Source organism: Pristis pectinata, chromosome 20 (assembly GCF_009764475.1).
Source record: "Pristis pectinata isolate sPriPec2 chromosome 20, sPriPec2.1.pri, whole genome shotgun sequence".
In the NCBI taxonomy this organism is placed as follows: domain Eukaryota; kingdom Metazoa; phylum Chordata; class Chondrichthyes; order Rhinopristiformes; family Pristidae; genus Pristis; species Pristis pectinata.
This window is the reverse complement of record NC_067424.1, coordinates 35,220,003-35,237,489: the sequence shown is the minus strand read 5'-3', so window position 1 is coordinate 35,237,489 and position 17,487 is coordinate 35,220,003. Positions and strand designations below refer to the sequence as shown.

The following is a 17,487-nucleotide window of genomic DNA, read 5'->3' as shown; positions in this document are numbered from 1 at the left end:
GGTTGCAGCCTCTATTTTAGTATCTGAAGGGGCTGCTCCTCGGGTTTTGGCTGCACTTCAGCCCCACGCTCCTGATCTCCGGTCACCCGGTGCAGTGGGGGGAGTGGGGGTGTGTCGCTCAGAGGGGGGAATCTCATGGTCAGTTTGGTCCTGGGCCTGGCCAAGACGGCCACTCACGGGTCCAGGCAGCGGGCAGTCGAGGGCTCTGCCCGAGCTGATTGCCTGCCCCCCTTCCGGGCTTATGTGTGTACCCGTGTGTCCCTGGAGAAGGAGCACGTGGTATCCTCGGGTACATGGGTACAGGGGCTCGAGTGCGTTCTGGACAGAGAGATGGGCTGTGTGGTAAATTGAAGCTATTGACTGTAAATAGTGTGAACCATGGACTACTGAAGTATTGTAACAATGCGATGTGGTAATCACCAAATAAACCTCCTCTGTAAAAGGGGAAAAAAAACAGGGAACATTTCCACCACCACCTCCCCCCCCGGCGAACCTCTCACCTCCCCAACCTAATCGCACACCCCTCCCCCTGCCCGCCAAATGGGGTTGGTGTAGGATTAGTTTAAATGGGTGCTCGATGGTCGGCACAGACTCGATAGGCTGAAGGACCTGTTTCCGTACGACATGAATCTATGAGGCCATTCAACCCATTGATCTATGCCAGCTCACTCTGCAATCTCACTCCTCACTAGTTTTCCCTGTAACCTATTCTCCCCACATTCCCATCAACTCTCCCCAGATTCTACCCCTCACCTACACCCAAGGGGCAATTTACTGCCGCCAATTATCCCACCAAGCCGCACGTCTTTGAGACGTGGGAGGAACCTGGAGCACCCAGAGGAAACCTACTCCCTCACAGGGAGAACGGGCAAACTCCACACAGACAGTGTCTGAGGTCAGGATTGATCCCGGGTCTCCGACGCTGTGAGGTAGTGGCTCTACCCGCTGTGCTACTGTGCTGCATCATGTTGCTGGGATACAGGGCTGAATAAATGATCAAAGCAAAAGACCCAAAGTATTAAGCCATCTTTTTATAAGGGTCTCTGTTTATCTACAGTATAAACCCTGTACCCAGAAGACTCCACAGCTGGGAATTTCTTTGGTGTTTCTCCACTTTCTACGGAATATTTGGCTAAGCTTATCTGTCAAGAAAAATCCTTGAGCAGATTGCCACTGACCCTTTCCCTGGTTTGTATTTGGAGGCCACATCCGAACTGACAGCCTGATCAGAGAGGAACAGTAGACTGAACGGATCAAAGGCACTTTTATTTCTGTAAAATATTTTCAAACACAGCAAATTTACCAAGGATACAGAACCAGTGAAAGCATGACCTGTGCATGTGGGAGTGTGAGATACCGAGTAAATGAGGGGCCAGGCGTGCATCGAATCAGGAATCACATCTGCATGCTATAGAAATAAGTCACTCAGGATTCTATACAGTATTAACTTTAACAGTTGTACACAAGTTAGACCTAGAATTGGACTGGTATCATCATTTCTTTCAGTGCTCTGTGATACAATTTCAATGATAAAATAAAGATAACTTCTTACAAGTTGCACAAAGTTTGTGACCATGGTGCGTGTCCGGGTTATACAGTGGTTTACATGTGGCTGGATGCCATGTTCAGGACCTTCAGCGCCACATGATATCCCACAGTGTACAGGTCACCACAGCCAAATCCTGCGTGTGTGTGTGTGTGTGTGTGTGTGTGTGTGTGTGTGTGTGTGTGTCTGTGTGTGTGTGTGTGTGTGTGTGTGTGTGTGTGTGGTTTAACGGCAACCCATCTGGGCAAGTCCCAGGCAGGTTGTGGAAACTAATTCGGTGGGCTCTCTTTGGGAAGTCTCCTTCAGATTCTCCACCACCCACCGTTTCCCAGGCAACGCAGGCTCACAACCTTCATCTGAACTGTTTTCCTCCTCCCAACAATCTACTGACCCAACACATCCCTCCCCCAGCATCCACCACCCACAAACACTGATTGCACAGCCCCAGCTAATGCGACCTCACCGTGACTATTGGTAACTACCACTGACTGCCAATCCTATCACCTGACTGCTCCTCTCCGATTCCCTCCTCCGACTATTTCCCCCCACCCCCCCACAACCCTGAATGTTGATCCTACTCCTAACACCACAATCCTGATAGCCAACTCCCACCTCAATCCCACTGCCGATCCATCGGCCCTGAACCTCAATTCCCCTTCCCCATCCAATGGGATTCTTACCCCAGACATGAGGTGGCTTCCTTCTACACTGGTGCAGACCTCAAAGGAAAGGCTGTTCCTTCTGAAAGGTCATTTATTTCAGTAACCCACAACTCCCTGGGGCTCAACAGTCCTGAACCACCCAGCGGTACTCTTAAACGGCCTTTGGTGAACCACTGAACTGGTACACCTGTAGGGGTGGAGACATAAAACACTGCAGATGCTGGAATCTGTAGTCACAGACAGCATCTCTGGAGGGAAATGGAAAGGCAACATTTCAAGTCGAGACTCTTCATCTGGACTGAAAGATAGAGGGGAGATAGCCAGAGCGCAGAGCAAGAGCTGGCAGGTGATAGGTGGATCCAGGTGAAGAGGGGCAATAGACAGATGGAGGAGGGGAGAGGGGAGAGGCGACAGAGGCTGGGAGGTGACTGGTGGAGGTGACCAAGGGTGGAATCTGATGGGAGAGGAAGGTGGGATCGTGTGAGGGAGGTGGGGAGGGCAGGTGGGAACAATGGGGGGGGGGGGGGATGGAGGGGAACCAGTGGGAGGAGAGTGTGGGTGATGGGCAGGTGGCGAGGGTGGGGGGAGGGGGAAGAGTTGGGGTGATGGGGGCTGAGGGACTGGGTAGATCAGGAGGAGAGAGAAGAGGGACAGAGGAGGAGGTTCTAGCTTTAACTGAAAGTGGGCATTGCTACCAAGCCAGCATTTAATAGCCATTCCTTATTGCCCTTATGAAGGTGCTGGCGAACTAGCGAAGCCTTATGGTGTCACTGCACTCCAGTGACGTGTGCTGAAGGTGTTTGTGGAAGACATTAGGATCTGGAATCAGTGCTGATGCAGGACTAGTTATTGGTTGAAAACTCCGGATGCCATGTAACTCAGCGGGAAAGGGCAGGCGCTACCTTGGTGAGTCAGTGCCAGGCCTCCTGCAGATGGACAGCGCAGAGTGTTGCTGCTGGAGCAAGTGGTCATCTAGTCCATGGACAGGGGTACAGATCAAGAGGCTTGCCCAGGGTTTATCCTGACCTGATGCTGAAGCAGGTTCCACCAATAGTGTAACTCTGACACTTTGGAGGGAGCCCAGAACCCACTGGGACACGCTTTGTATCTCCAACTCCTCCAATTTATTGACATATGGCTTTAAGGTTATGGGTGGCAGGTTCAGGGGAGATGTCAGGGGGAGGTTTTTCACCCAGAGAGTGGTTGGTGCATGGAATGCACTGCCTGGGGTGGTGGTGGAGGCAGATACATTGGACAGGTTCAAAAGCTTGTTGGATAGGCATATGGAGGAGTGTGGGATGGGGGGATATGCAGGAGGAAGGGGTTAGGTAGTGTGAGGGTGGTTTGATGGATGGCACAACATGGTGGGCCGAAGGACCTGTTCTGTGCTGTATGGTTCTATGGTTCTATAAGTAAGGCCATGTAATCCCTGAATGCGTGCAGTACCCTCCTGAGCTTGGATACACTGCACCATGGCACTGTGGGGAATTCTACACTGGGTCTGGATAATCCACAGTGGGACATCACACAGGGAGAGGACGGTGCAATAGGGACTTGTGATATAAGACAATTGTAAGACGGTGTAATGGAGGGTGTTCCGACACAGGCGGGAGAACTTGGTGCTAGGAGAGTGTGGCAGGACAGTGAGGCAGGGTAGTCAGCAGGGGAGTGGGATGGGACAGTGAGACAGAGACTGAGTCAGGTGGTGATGGAACGGTGAGATGGGACAATGTAGTGAGACGGTGGCAAGAGAACGATCACCGGACAAAGTGGCAGGACAGGGTGACGGGGCAGGGTGGTGGGACGGAGTGATGGGATGGAGTGACAGGACAGGGGAAAGGGATAGGTGGAAGGAAGGGACAGGGTGGGGGGGTAAGATGACGGTATCTCAGTACCGTGTCCCACCCCACCGCAATGGGACAGTGTGGTGTGACGGTATCTCAGCACCGCGTCCCACCGCAATGGGACAGTGTGGTGTGACGGTATCTCAGTACCGTGTCCCATCCCACCGCGATGGGACAGTTTGGTGTGACAGTATCTCAGCATTGCGTCCCACCGCGATGGGACAGTGTGGTGTGACGGTATCTCAGCGCCGTGTCCCACCGCGATGGGACAGTGTGGTGCGACGGTATCTCAGCACCGCGTCCCACCCCACCGCAATGGGACAGTGTGGTGTGACGGTATCTCAGCATTGCATCCCACCCCACCGCAATGGGACAGTGTGGTGTGACGGTATCTCAGCATTGCATCCCACCCCACCGCAATGGGACAGTGTGGTGTGACGGTATCTCAGCACCGCGTCCCATCCCACCGCAATGGGACAGTGTGGTGTGACGGTATCTCAGCATTGCATCCCACCGCACCGCAATGGGACAGTGTGGTGTGACGATATCTCAGCACCGCGTCCCATCCCACCGTGATGGGACAGTGTGGTGTGACGGTATCTCAGCACTGTGTCCCACCGCAATGGGACAGTGTGGTGTGACAGTATCTCAGCGCCGTGTCCCACCGCGATGGGACAGTGTGGTGTGACGGTATCTCAGCGCCGTGTCCCACCGCGATGGCACAGTGTGGTGTGACGATATCTCAGCATTGCGTCCCACCCCACCGCAATGGGACAGTGTGGTGTGACGGTATCTCAGCATTGCGTCCCACCCCACCGCAATGGGACAGTGTGGTGTGACGGTATCTCAGCATTGCGTCCCACCCCACCGCAATGGGACAGTGTGGTGTGACGGTATCTCAGCATTGCGTCCCACCCCACCGCAATGGGACAGTGTGGTGTGACGATATCTCAGCATTGCATCCCACCCCACCGCAATGGGACAGTGTGGTGTGACGATATCTCAGCATTGTGTCCCATCCCACGGCTGAGGGTTGTCATTGGACTACGTGCAGCATTTCCGTTTCCGTTCAGGCCTCTTCACCAGCTCCACCGGCAGTCCTTGCATCCTCTCTTCCTGCTGTTTCAGCGATCTGTAAAGGCATCCATGGAGTCATAAAGAGACACAACAGGGAAGCAGGCCCTTCAGCCCACCGAATCCATGCTAACCATCAACTTCCAGTTGACACTAATCTAATCCCATTTTATTCTCCCCACACTCCCATCAACTCCCCCAGATTCAACCACTCCCCTGCACACGAGGCACAATTTACACTGGCCAATTAACCTACCAGCCCACGTGTGGGAGGAGATCACAGCACCCCAGGGAAACCCACACGGTGACAGGAAGTATACCCAAACTCCGCACAGACAACGGTTGCGGTCAGGATCGAACCCAGGTCTCTGGTGCTGCGAGGCAGCGGCCCTACCCGCTGCGCCACTCTGCCACCCAGAGATTATGGTGAAGACCAGAGAGCACCAGGAAGTGTGTCAGCACCAGACGGCAGGGGCAAGCCACAGAAAGCAACAAAAGTGACCCGTGCATCACACAGGAAACTCTGCACCCCACCCTGCTTCACTTACTTTGAGAGATGAACCATGGAGGCGATGATGTTTTGACCAGTGCATGCACTGCATTCATAGAACAAAATGTTGTACTCCTGGAGAGAGAGAGAGAAAGAGAGAGAGAGAGAAGGGGTGAGGACTTCCCACACTGCACAGTTGTTGAATCAGGCATATAGTCACTGGAACATGATCACTACTTCACAACCTGGTACTCAGGTTACCGCTAGCACCCCTTCCACCAGTAATACATAGAACAGATCAGCACAGGAACAGGACCTATGGTTCATGACGTTGTGCCGAACTAATTAAACAGCTTACTAAACTAATCCCTTCTGCCTACACAATGTCCATATCCCTATATTCGCTGCATTTTCTTGTGCCTATCTAAGAGCCTCATAGAGCCTCTATTATATTTGCCACGCTTGGCAGCACATTCCAGGCACTCACTACTCTCTGTGTAAAAAATTTACCCCACACACCTCCTTTGAACTGACCCCTCTCACCTTAAATGCATGCCTGCTAGTAGGACCTGGTTGCTCAAGGTCAACGTACCCAGTGCAGTGGGAGAGGGGTGTTCCAGTCTCACTAGTGATTTGGAGACACGAGAGATCGCAGAACACACAAGATGCTGGAGGAACTCAGTGGGTCAGGCAGCATCTGTGGAGGGAAATGGACAGTCAGCGTGGGAACCCAGATGAAGGGCCTCGACCCGAAATGTCGACGGTCCATTTCCCTCCGCAGATGCTGCCTGACCTGCTGAGTTCCTCCAGCATCTCGTGTGTTGCTCACTCATGATTGGCTGGGTGAGCATTCCCTCAGCAGGGTTCATTCCAACTGGAAGCCTGTGGCTCCGCTTCAGGTAGTTGGAAGTCCATTGGAAGAAGATCGGCTTCAGGTCAAGGTGACAAACTCCTCTTCCTAAGGGCTACCTGGAGTCCACACTTCCAACGGGATGTGTGGCATCAGTCGAGGCCTCAGCACTGAAGATGAATAATTTGCCCTCACTCATTCCTTGGGCCCACCCATGGGGTCTCGGTCTCTGCAATGGGTCAGCACCTTCAGCGGTGCAGTGTTGACGGAGGAAAGATGGTGGTGGAGATGCCAGTTTCAACCAACCTGAGCAAGTCGTTCTCCCTCAGATCTGGTGACTTGACGGTGGGCAGCTTCATCCAGCTTGTTTCCCAGCAGGAGAATACAGACCTCATCAGATGCCGCTTCCTAAAGGAGGAGAGAAAGAGAGATGTGCATAAGAAACAGAGAGAGAGGGACAGAGAGCACTACAGGGATAGAGGGAGTGCCAGAAGAGATGAAAGAGTGAGGGGAAGAGAAAGGAGAGGAGAGAGAGAGGGAGGGAAAAAGATGAAGATGGTAAAATAAACAAATAGAGAGGGAGAGGGGGAATGCAGAAAGAGAAAGAGACAAATAAACAACAAAAAGGAATTAAACAACTGAAGAGAAGCAGAGGGAGAGAGCGAGAGGCAGCAGGGAGCGAAATGTCCCAACATAGAAAGTGAGAGAGATGGAGGAGAGGGCACCAAGACAGAGAGAAAGCAGAGGGGTAGAAAGACAAAAGGGAGAAAGGCGGAGAGAGGGAGAGAAGAAAAAAAAGGAAGAGAAACAAATGGAAAGAGAGAAGGAAAAATACAGAGGAGGTGGAGAGATGGAAAGAGAGGAGCTAGGGAGAGGAAGCCTTGTTACATGCATGTTCTTGAAACTGGCAATTGATAATTTAAGATGAACTAGTCATTGGGGTTTGCTCTTTGATAGCTTATTTAGTAAATTAATTATTGCACCTACTATATGCTCAGCACATGGAAGCCATTTTTGTTCAATCCAGGTAAACACAGAAGCCAATTTACCATCAACCAATTGATGGTGATCGTTGACTGAGGGGTAAGTATTGACCAGTACACTCTCCTGTCCTTAAAATTCTAGCTCTCCTGGTTTTCGGTTCTGCCACGGGGTCTATATTGTCCATCCAAAGGGCCTCAGTTGAACAGCTCACCCACACCCTGTATTGCACTGGAATGTCCATCTCTGATTCATTTCTCATTCACCACCAGTATCCCTTCTCTTGTAGCCACACCTTGCTGTTCCAGGACAGAAGATGCCGTTACCTGTCCTCCTCTCCTCCCACTGTCCAGCCTCCAATCAATCCTCCTGCAACACCTCTACTCCTTCCAATTTTATTCATTGTATTCTCCCCCTGTGTTTTGGCCTCCTTGACAGCGGAGAGACCAGACCCCTTCTGGAACATCACAAGAATGGCCCTGAGTTTCTGGTTGCCTCAAATTTTAATTCCCCGTCCTACTCCCAGTCGGATCTTTTCGTCCTTGTCTCCTTCACCACTCTGACGGTGGACAGCTTTAGTTCAAGGGATAGCAGGTTACCTTTCGAACTGGCACATCACAGTCTTCCCTACTCAGCAACCATTTCACATTTTGATCCTCTTATTCCTATTTGCACTTCCTTTAGACCCAAATTTTCTTGCCTCATTATCACCCACTTTGTTTTACACCCATCTCTTCCGTCATTTAATCAAACCCAACTACTGCCTCATCACAGACTGTCACTCTCTACTCCTTCTCCATGCCTCTGAACTTGTTTACAACCTGCTCTTTCTCTCCTCTCTCTGTCTGTCTCTCTCTCTTTGTCTCTCTCTGTCTCTGTCTCTCTGTCTCTGTATGTCTCTGTTTCTGTCTCCCTCTGTCTCTGTCTCTCCGTATCTCTCTCTCTCTCTCTCTCACTCTTTCTGTCTGTCTGCCTCTCTCTGTCTCTATCTCTCTCTCTCTCACACACACACACACACACACACACACACACACACACACACACACACACACACACACACACACACACACACACAGACCTTTGCCACTTCAGACAATAGGCCATTGATCTGAAACATTTCTCTCTCCACAGATGCTACCTGACCTGCTGAGCATTTCCAGTATTTATCTCAGGTTTCCAGCAACTGTGACATGTTGATATTCCGACCGTAAAAGTGACTGTTTTGTTTATAAGCTGTGGGAATGAGCCAATAGTACCCAGCACTACCCCTCTGCCCACATTCCCCACACCTCCAACTCAGTCCTTCCATTCCAGGACGCTGCTGGACATCCCACCTCTGGTCAGTCACAGTTTCCAGCAGCTCAATATTATGGAGACTGAAGCCATTACCTTCTGTGCCTTGCCACAGGATCTGTATTCTCGCCAGCCAGTCGGGCATCCAACAGGCTGGTGCCAGCACAATGCTGGCACTGGCAGGATGAGGTTCTGGCACTGAAATGTGAGCTGGTGCTGGGTGAGTTCATCACCTTCTCACACCTCGTTCACTCTCCTGACGTCTGGGACAGTACCCAGCCCTGACCAATGCGTCTTGTTCCCCCCCTCTCGCCCCTCGAGTCCTCATTCTCAACCGATCATCCAAGCCTCATCAAAACTTCCTCACCAGGATACCTTCCCTTTCTCAGCCTCTGCACTGAGCAACTTCTCGTCCTCGGTCATTTCCGTGTCCATCTCAGCTGGAGACTCCTTCACTCCTTCTGTGTTCAAGGCCATTCCATTCTCCCCCAGCATCTCCTTCCATATAAGGAACCTCTCCAACACAATCCCACCACCAGTCACAGCTTTCCCTCTTTCTGCTTTCTGCAGCGACCACTCACTCCATGACTCCCTGCTTCACTCAACCCTCCCCACCACCCCTCCCCTGGTAACTTCCCCTGCAAAAGTAGGAGGTGCAACACTTGCCCCTCCGCCTCTTCCCTCACCGCCATCCGGGGACCTAAACAGACTTTCCAGTGGAGATAAGAGGTTCACCTGCACCTCCTCCAACCTGGTCGACTGCATTCAATGCTTACGATGTGGCCTCCTCTACATCGGTGAAACCGAGCGTAGACTAGGCGACCATTTTGCGGAGCACCTATCCTCTGCCCACAGCAGCCATCTTGAGTTCCTGGTTGGATGTCATTTTAACTCTCCTTCCCTTTCCCATACTGACCGGTCTGTCCTCGGCCTTCTCCGTTGCTACGGAGAGGCTAAGCACAAATTGGAAGAACAACACCTCATCTTCCACTTGGGTAGCTTACAACCCAATGGTGTGAACATTAAATGTTCCAGGTATCCCACATCCCCAGTGCTCTGCTCCCACACACACTCGCCTGACCGCTCAGCTTTCTTCTCCCTTTTGTTTACTTTTCCGATCCCCTCCCCCTACCTGCTTCCATCTGTCCATCGTCCCCTCCTTATCTGGTTCCACCTATCACTTACCAACCTCCCGACCCCTTGTACTGTTATGTACAGGCAATCTTTCCCACTCCCTTTCAATCCAATTGCAGGGTGTCAACTCGAAACGTCAACTTAAACCTTTTGCATCCACAGATGCTGATTGACCCGCTCAGTTCTTCCAGGGTTCCGCTTTTCGTTCATTGCCTCGCAGGTTGGACCCCTTCCGCTAACCGTCCACCCACACCCCCCCTCTGTCTACCTGCACTGCACTTTCTCTGTAACTGTAACGCTACATTCTGCATTCGATTATTGCTTTTCCCTTGTACTACCTCGATGTACTGATGTCTTGCAATGACCTGTATGGATGGCATGCAAAACAAAGTTTATCACTGTATCTCGGTATATGTGACAATAATAAACCAATTACACCGTATCCTTGTATAATCCAGTCCTGAGCCCCAGAAGCAGCTCTCTCATGAGGCACAGTCTCAGGAAGGCAACATCCATCATCAGGGACCCCCACCATCCGGGCCGTCCCCTCTTCTCGTTGCTGTCATCAGGCAGGGGGTACAGGAGCCTGAAGACCCCACACCTCAAGGTTCATCAACAGCTTCTTCCCCACTGCCGTCAGGTTCTTGAACTGACCTGAGAAACCCTAGCACTACCTCGGAATATATTTCCCTCAACTTACACTGATGTGTTAAGTTTTGTCTATTTTGTTGTGTACATTATGTTAATTTGACCTTACGTTTGTCATGTCTGTAACGTACTGTGCTGCCTTTGCAAAAAGCTAATTTTCATGGCATTTATAGCCTGGGTATGTATGCCCATGGCAATGAACTTGAACTACATCCTATTTGGTTCTGATGAAGGCAAGAATAACCCATTCCTCCTTGCCCTTCTCAGTCTATCTGCTACCTTCATTAGGGGTGACTATAGAGTCACCTTCCAACTCCTTGCCACTGGGACAACACTCTCCTGGTTGCCTCTTTGACAAAACCTACAGCCTCCTGCCCTCACATTACCTCGTGTCTCTGCTTTAAACTTTGCTTGATATTCAAGGGACTGTATAAATAGAAGTTGCATTGTCAAACTCAACACGGCATTGCATGCTTAAAACCTCCCTTAACCACAGTTGGATCAATGTTCTGACTTACCTCGGTTAGCAGCGGAGGACGTATGTGCCCCTCGTATCTTTAAGACCTGCCCTGGCTCCAGCATCTAATCCAGGTTATTTCTAGGGCCTAAGTAGGACAAGGGCTGCATTCCTTACCTTGACACAGGACAGCCAGTAGCGCACCTCTATGAATGAGCTCGAGGATGCAATGTCGTACATCACAATCACCCCGTCAGCCTTCCTGAAGAACTGTTTGGTCACACTGTGGAACCTGTGAGATGACAGTAAGATGGCATCAAACAGGGGGCATGGACGACACTATAGACTGCCCAAAGACTGATGGGGAATCACGTATCCCTCCATTGCAGATCCACAGAGTGTTTTAACTGGGAAGCAGCAAAGATTTGGGATTAAAAGGGAAAACTAAACTGCCATGAGTGGGGATAATTGCAGTTAAAGGAAGTTTGGTTCTTAAGAAATTCATCTGGTTGTTAAGAGCTGAGGACAAATTCTAATGTGTTGACAAGACTGCACACCTCCTTCTGTTTCCCTTTATTCCACCTTTAACCTCGGCTGATGGTGCTACCCATGACTTGGAAACCCGGCAGCTAAAGGGAGCCTCGGATTTGTAGGTGTGTACACGTCCAGCACTGCCAGTGCTCCAGGTGGGGTGGAACGTTTGTTCCAGCTCATCGAGGTAACTGAATGTCCTCCCTGCAGTGGACTCTGCCCAGTACATCACGGGCACATCCCTCCCCGCCATCGGCAGTATCTACAGGAGGCGCTGCCTCAAGAAGACAACATCCATCATCAAAGATCCCCACCATCCGGGCCGTGCCATCTTCTCGCAGCTACCATCGGGCAGGAGGTACAGGAGCCTGAAGTCCCCCACCACCAGGTTCAGGAACAGCTACTTCCCTTCAACCATTCGGTTCTTGAACCAACTGGCAAAACCCTAATCACTACCTCGGTTTAGCAACACTATGACCACTTTGCACTAATTTTTATTTTTAATTAATTAATTAGATGCTTAATAAAAGAGATGACTTTGTTTTGTTTTGTTCTAATTATATTCTTTCTTGTAAAAATTGTGCATAATTTATATTTAATTTATGTTTTTCTTGTTAATGCTGCCTATACAATGCTATGTGCCTATGATGCTGCTGCCAGTAAGTTTTTCACTGCACCTGTGCACACATGGACTTGTGCACATGACAATAAACTCGACTTTGACTTTGACAACTGGAGCCCCACTTTGGGTCTTGCAGGGACCCCAGCATCTCCCCCTCCCCAGCTCGCTCTGACTCACCCATCAAACTACCACCACCACCCCCAACCACTTATCTCCCTGGGCTCCCACCAATGTCGGCCTGGACCCAGATTTCCCCAGCCCCTCCTGGTCAATGTCTAACCCAGTCTCACCTCGTCAACCCTCCCAAATCTCCAATCTCTCTCTCCCGCTATCAATGTTTCCCTGACACCCCAAAAATTTCCCCCAACTTGGAGTCTCCCTTGGAAGTCCCTCTGACCCCTCCCAGTTCCAAATTTCCTTACAACTCTCTCTCTCACACACATTCTCTCTCACACACACTCTCCCTCTCTCTCACACACACATTCTCTCTCTCACACACACATTCTCTCTCTCACACACACATTCTCTCTCTCACACACATTCTCTCTCTCTCTCACACACATTCTCTCTCACACACATTCTCTCTCTCTCACACACACATTCTCTCTCACACATGCTCTCCCTCTCTCTCTCACACACATTCTCTCTCTCACACACATTCTCTCTCTCACACACATTCTCTCTCTCTCTCACACACATTCTCTCTCACACACATTCTCTCTCTCACACACACATTCTCTCTCACACATGCTCTCCCTCTCTCTCTCACACACATTCTCTCTCTCACACACATTCTCTCTCTCACACACATTCTCTCTCACACACACATTCTCTCTCTCACACACATTATCTCTCTCTCTCACACACATTCTTTCTCACACACATTCTCTCTCTCTCACACACACATTCTCTCTCACACATGCTCTCCCTCTCTCTCTCACACACATTCTCTCTCTCTCTCACACACATTCTCTCTCACACACATTCTCTCTCTCTCACACACACATTCTCTCTCACACATGCTCTCCCTCTCTCTCTCACACACATTCTCTCTCTCACACACATTCTCTCTCACACACATTCTCTCTCTCACACACACATTCTCTCTCTCTCACACACATTCTCTCTCACACACATTCTCTCTCTCTCTCACACACATTCTCTCTCACACATGCTCTCCCTCTCTCTCACACACACATTCTCTCTCTCTCACACACATTCTCTCTCACACACATTTTCTCTCTCTCACACACACAGATCTTCTCTCAAACACTCAAACACACATTCTTTCCCTCCCTCTCTCTTCCTATCTCTTTCATTACACTCCCCCCCCCCCGCCCCCACCCTCAGCATCACTTCCCTGATGTACAGATGATCAATCTTTTGCTTTGTGCCATGACTTATTAACCGGACAACCAGTGGCATCTGCTTCCTGTTGGAGACTCACTTACCGCTCCTGACCTGCAGTGTCCCACAATTGGAGGGCGATGTGCCTGTTCTCCACCTTCAGGGTCTTCACTCGATAGTCTATCCCTGCAGTAATGGGAGAACGGATTAACTAATAAACAATGATGACAGCTTCACACCTCCTGAATTGAAGGACTAACTCTCCACGGCGGGATGTGGTTTGACTCCAGACTCGGCTTGCTGCTGCTCTCAAATGCCATTGTCACAGAGTCATTATAACCCAGTGTTCCTCTCTTATCTCTGAGTCAGAGGATGTTGGATTCAGATCCAAACATACTGGTAGCTGCCGAGTACTGCCTAGTATTACCATGCAGTGTGCTGGTTCATCAATGTGTTCTTGTCCCCCAGTCCAAACACTCACAGGAAAGTCCACACTGTACTTCAGGACTCAGTGTGTACCCCTGTCCCAGGTCTGTGTCTGGCACCCGGTGTGTACACCTGTCCCGGATCTGTGTCTGACACCCAGTGTGTACCCCTGTCCCGGGTCTGCGTCTGGGACCCGGTGTGTACCCCTGTCCTGGGTCTGTCTGGGACCCGGTGTGTACCCCTGTTCCGGGTCTGTGTCTGGGACCCGGTGTGTATCCCTGTCCCGGGTCTGTGTCTGGCACCCGGTGTGTACACCTGTCCCGGATCTGTGTCTGACACCCAGTGTGTACCCCTGTCCCGGGTCTGCGTCTGGGACCCGGTGTGTACCCCTGTCCCGGGTCTGTGTCTGGGACCAGGTGTGTACCCCTGTCCCGGGTCTGTGTCTGGCACCCGGTGTGTACACCTGTCCCGGATCTGTGTCTGACACCCAGTGTGTACCCCTGTCCCGGGTCTGCGTCTGGGACCCGGTGTGTACCCCTGTCCTGGGTCTGTCTGGGACCCGGTGTGTACCCCTGTTCCGGGTCTGTGTCTGGGACCCGGTGTGTATCCCTGTCCCGGGTCTGTGTCTGGGAACCGGTGTGTACCCCTGTCCCGGGTCTGTGTCTGGGACCCGGTGTGTACCCCTGTCCTGGGTCTGTCTGGGACCCGGTGTGTACCCCTGTTCCGGGTCTGTGTCTGGGACCCGGTGTGTATCCCTGTCCCGGGTCTGTGTCTGGGAACCGGTGTGTACCCCTGTCCCGGGTCTGTGTCTGGGACCCGGTGTGTACCCCTGTCCCGGGTCTGTGTCTGGGACCAGGTGTGTACCCCTGTCCCGGGTCTGTGTCTGGAACCTGGTGTGTACCCCTGTCCCGGATCTGTGTCTGGGACCCGGTGTGTACCCCTGTCCTGGGTCTGTGTCTGGGACCCGGTGTGTACCCCTGTCCCGGGTCTGTGTGTGGGACCCGGTCTGTACCCCTGTCCTGGGTCTGTGTGTGGAACCCGGTGTGTACCCCTGTCCCGGGTCTGTGTGTGGGACCCGGTGTGTACCCCTGTCCTGGGTCTGTTTGTGGAACCTGGTGTGTACCCCTGTCCCGGGTCTGTGTCTGGAACCGGGTGTGTACCCCTGTCCCGGGTCTGTGTGTGGGACCCGGTCTGTACCCCTGTCCTGGGTCTGTGTGTGGAACCTGGTGTGTACCCCTGTCCCGGGTCTGTGTCTGGGACCCGGTGTGTACCTCTGATCTGCAGCTTAGGGAGAACTAATACTGTCACCGTAACTCACTGTGCTCCAGGCTATGGTGACTGCACATTGACTCTTTGCTTTAGGGTGCGGCTCCCTCTGGGTTATAATGCCACCCCCACTTCTCCTTTCGAACTATTTGAGGTTAAGTGTGGAGACTGCATTTCTGACCCTAGACCCAGAGAAGCCTCCTGTTGCTGAAGAGCCTTTAAAGAAGTGACGTTAAGTGGAAGCAAATATGACAGAGGCGTTTAAGAGGCTCTTAAATAGGAACGTGAGTGTGCAGAGAGTGGAGGGATGTGGACATTGTGTAGGCAGAAGGGATTAGTTTAGTTAGGCATTTAATTACTAGTTTAATTAGTTCAGTGCATCATCATGGGCAGAAGGGCCTGTTCCTGTGCTGTACTGTTCTACCTTCTATGAAGTACCCAACTAAGGTGATTACAAAAGAAGTCAGGAGTAACCTCTACTGAGTTGTGAAGCACTGGAATCCATTTCCACAGCTGGTAGTTCATGCAGTGAGCCTGCTATCAGTTATGGTCTGATTGGGTGGATGAATGAGGATAAAATGTAGAACAATCAAGGTAAATATGCTTGAAACTACTTGCTCATTTGGAGGGAAAATATGAACAGGATATCTGTGTGACTTGGCATTCAGTGAAACGTAGTTTAATGTGATTTGTGGAACTAGCCAGGACCACCTGACAGGGTATCTCTCCCACAGACTGTGGCCGTACAACAAATACATTCCCTTTAAACGATCCGCTTTGACCGATGTCACCATACCTATCGTGGAAGGTAATCCTGGCTGGAAATTGCCATCACAGAAATGCTGGATGAAGGATGTTTTCCCAGCATTGGTATTCCCAACAAACATGACATTGTAGACCTGATCGGGGTTCTTGGAGCTCTCTGCCTGTGGAAGGGAGGTGAAAGCGTTGGTCATCGGGGAACGTGCATCCAATTCACTGCAACAGCCGAGGGGGCTACAAGTTCAGCACCTCCACAGCTGGGATTATGATCCTAGAGACAATCTACTAACCACTGACAGACTCTCCACCCCCAGGTGGCACGTCTTGGTGATCATCTTGCCACTTAGTATCACACAGGGTGGGGTGGAGAGGGGTTAGGGTCGAGTTAGACTCTCTCCTGTGTGAAGCAGCAAGGTGTGGCATGGATGTTACTTGCCACTTATCAGCCCATGCCTGAAGGTTGTCCAGGCTCTGACGCACGTGGGTGCAGAGGGCTTCATTACACAAGGATCTGTGAATGCAACTGAACACCACATAAACCGCTCAGATACACTCACCGTAAACAGTCTGCTAGCAAGAAATATGGTGGGAATACAGAAGAATGCTAATTCCAGACACTATACTAACATTGGGTAATGAGCTAACATTAAGTCAGTGAATTAACATCAGTTATACTGGCCGGAGCAATGGACAAGGAGTCATAAAGGAACAGCCCATGTTCTCCTACAGACAGCCTTCCATGAGGAAGAACAGCTGGAATGTGATGGAAAAGCTGGATCGAGAAGTTTTCCAAGCTCCCCGGAAAGTAGTGACTTTAAGGAATTTCGGCACGGACCGGATGAGTCCGGGGGCCCGTTTCTGTGACTACAACTCCACAACCTTGGCTGGCTCTGGACTCAGGCAGGGTGGCAACAACTGGGGCAACAATGACCATTCTTGACACCACATGGCTTTGGGATCTCATGATCAAGGATTTACTTTGGGAAGCATTTACTTGTGCAGCTGATTGGCACAGACCAGTTGGGGGTGATGCCCCTTGTGGTTCATGCAGGGATATAAGTCCTCACTGGGAACCTCAGTGCAGTCTGTCATTCCTCAAGCCTTAGGGAAGCTCACAACCTTCATACCCACCCCAGCACTGGCCTCCGCCCAAGGAAACAAAGACATACAGTAGCACTTTTACCTTGAGCAGAGAGCACCAGTGTCAACCCTAATGCAGCAGTGGAGAACAAACTGGGAAATAAGCCATTGTACAGCCTCTACTGCCTGGCTCCTGCTCTACACATTACCCCCACTGGCTCCACCACTCTGGAAGAGTTCAGCTTGGTCAGTGATCAAGGGTTGGTGAAGAGCGTGCAACTGAGAGGGGCCACAGTGAGTTGGGCTAGGGTGGATGGGACCTTCAATGGGGTGGGAGGGAAATATGGAATCGCTAGGGTTTATTCAGGGCAACGGGATGGCGAGGCTTCCAGTTGTACCGTTGGGTCACGGACGCACTTGGCTGAGTCAGTGAAGGCGGAGGGGGCAGCTGGAGGTTGGATAGACCCAGGGTCT

General features: G+C 51.3%; 1 protein-coding gene across 45 annotated transcripts in view; it reads right to left on the bottom strand.

Annotated features, from left to right (window-relative positions):
* Positions 1–1,253: 1,253 nt before the first annotated feature.
* The window catches only part of LOC127580681 (ras-related protein Rab-44-like), a 107,503-nt gene continuing 91,269 nt past the window's right edge, over positions 1,254–17,487 (bottom strand). For all 45 annotated transcript variants that reach the window (XM_052034382.1, XM_052034381.1, XM_052034394.1 and 42 more), the window contains 6 exons: positions 15,968–16,097; positions 13,584–13,665; positions 11,157–11,271; positions 6,773–6,874; positions 5,675–5,751; positions 1,254–5,184 (listed from right to left, as the gene is read on the bottom strand). In XM_052034382.1, the coding sequence (XP_051890342.1) occupies positions 5,097–5,184; positions 5,675–5,751; positions 6,773–6,874; positions 11,157–11,271; positions 13,584–13,665; positions 15,968–16,097 (594 nt within the window). In that variant the 3' untranslated portion in view covers positions 1,254–5,096. The remainder of the gene's footprint in view (positions 5,185–5,674; positions 5,752–6,772; positions 6,875–11,156; positions 11,272–13,583; positions 13,666–15,967; positions 16,098–17,487) is intronic.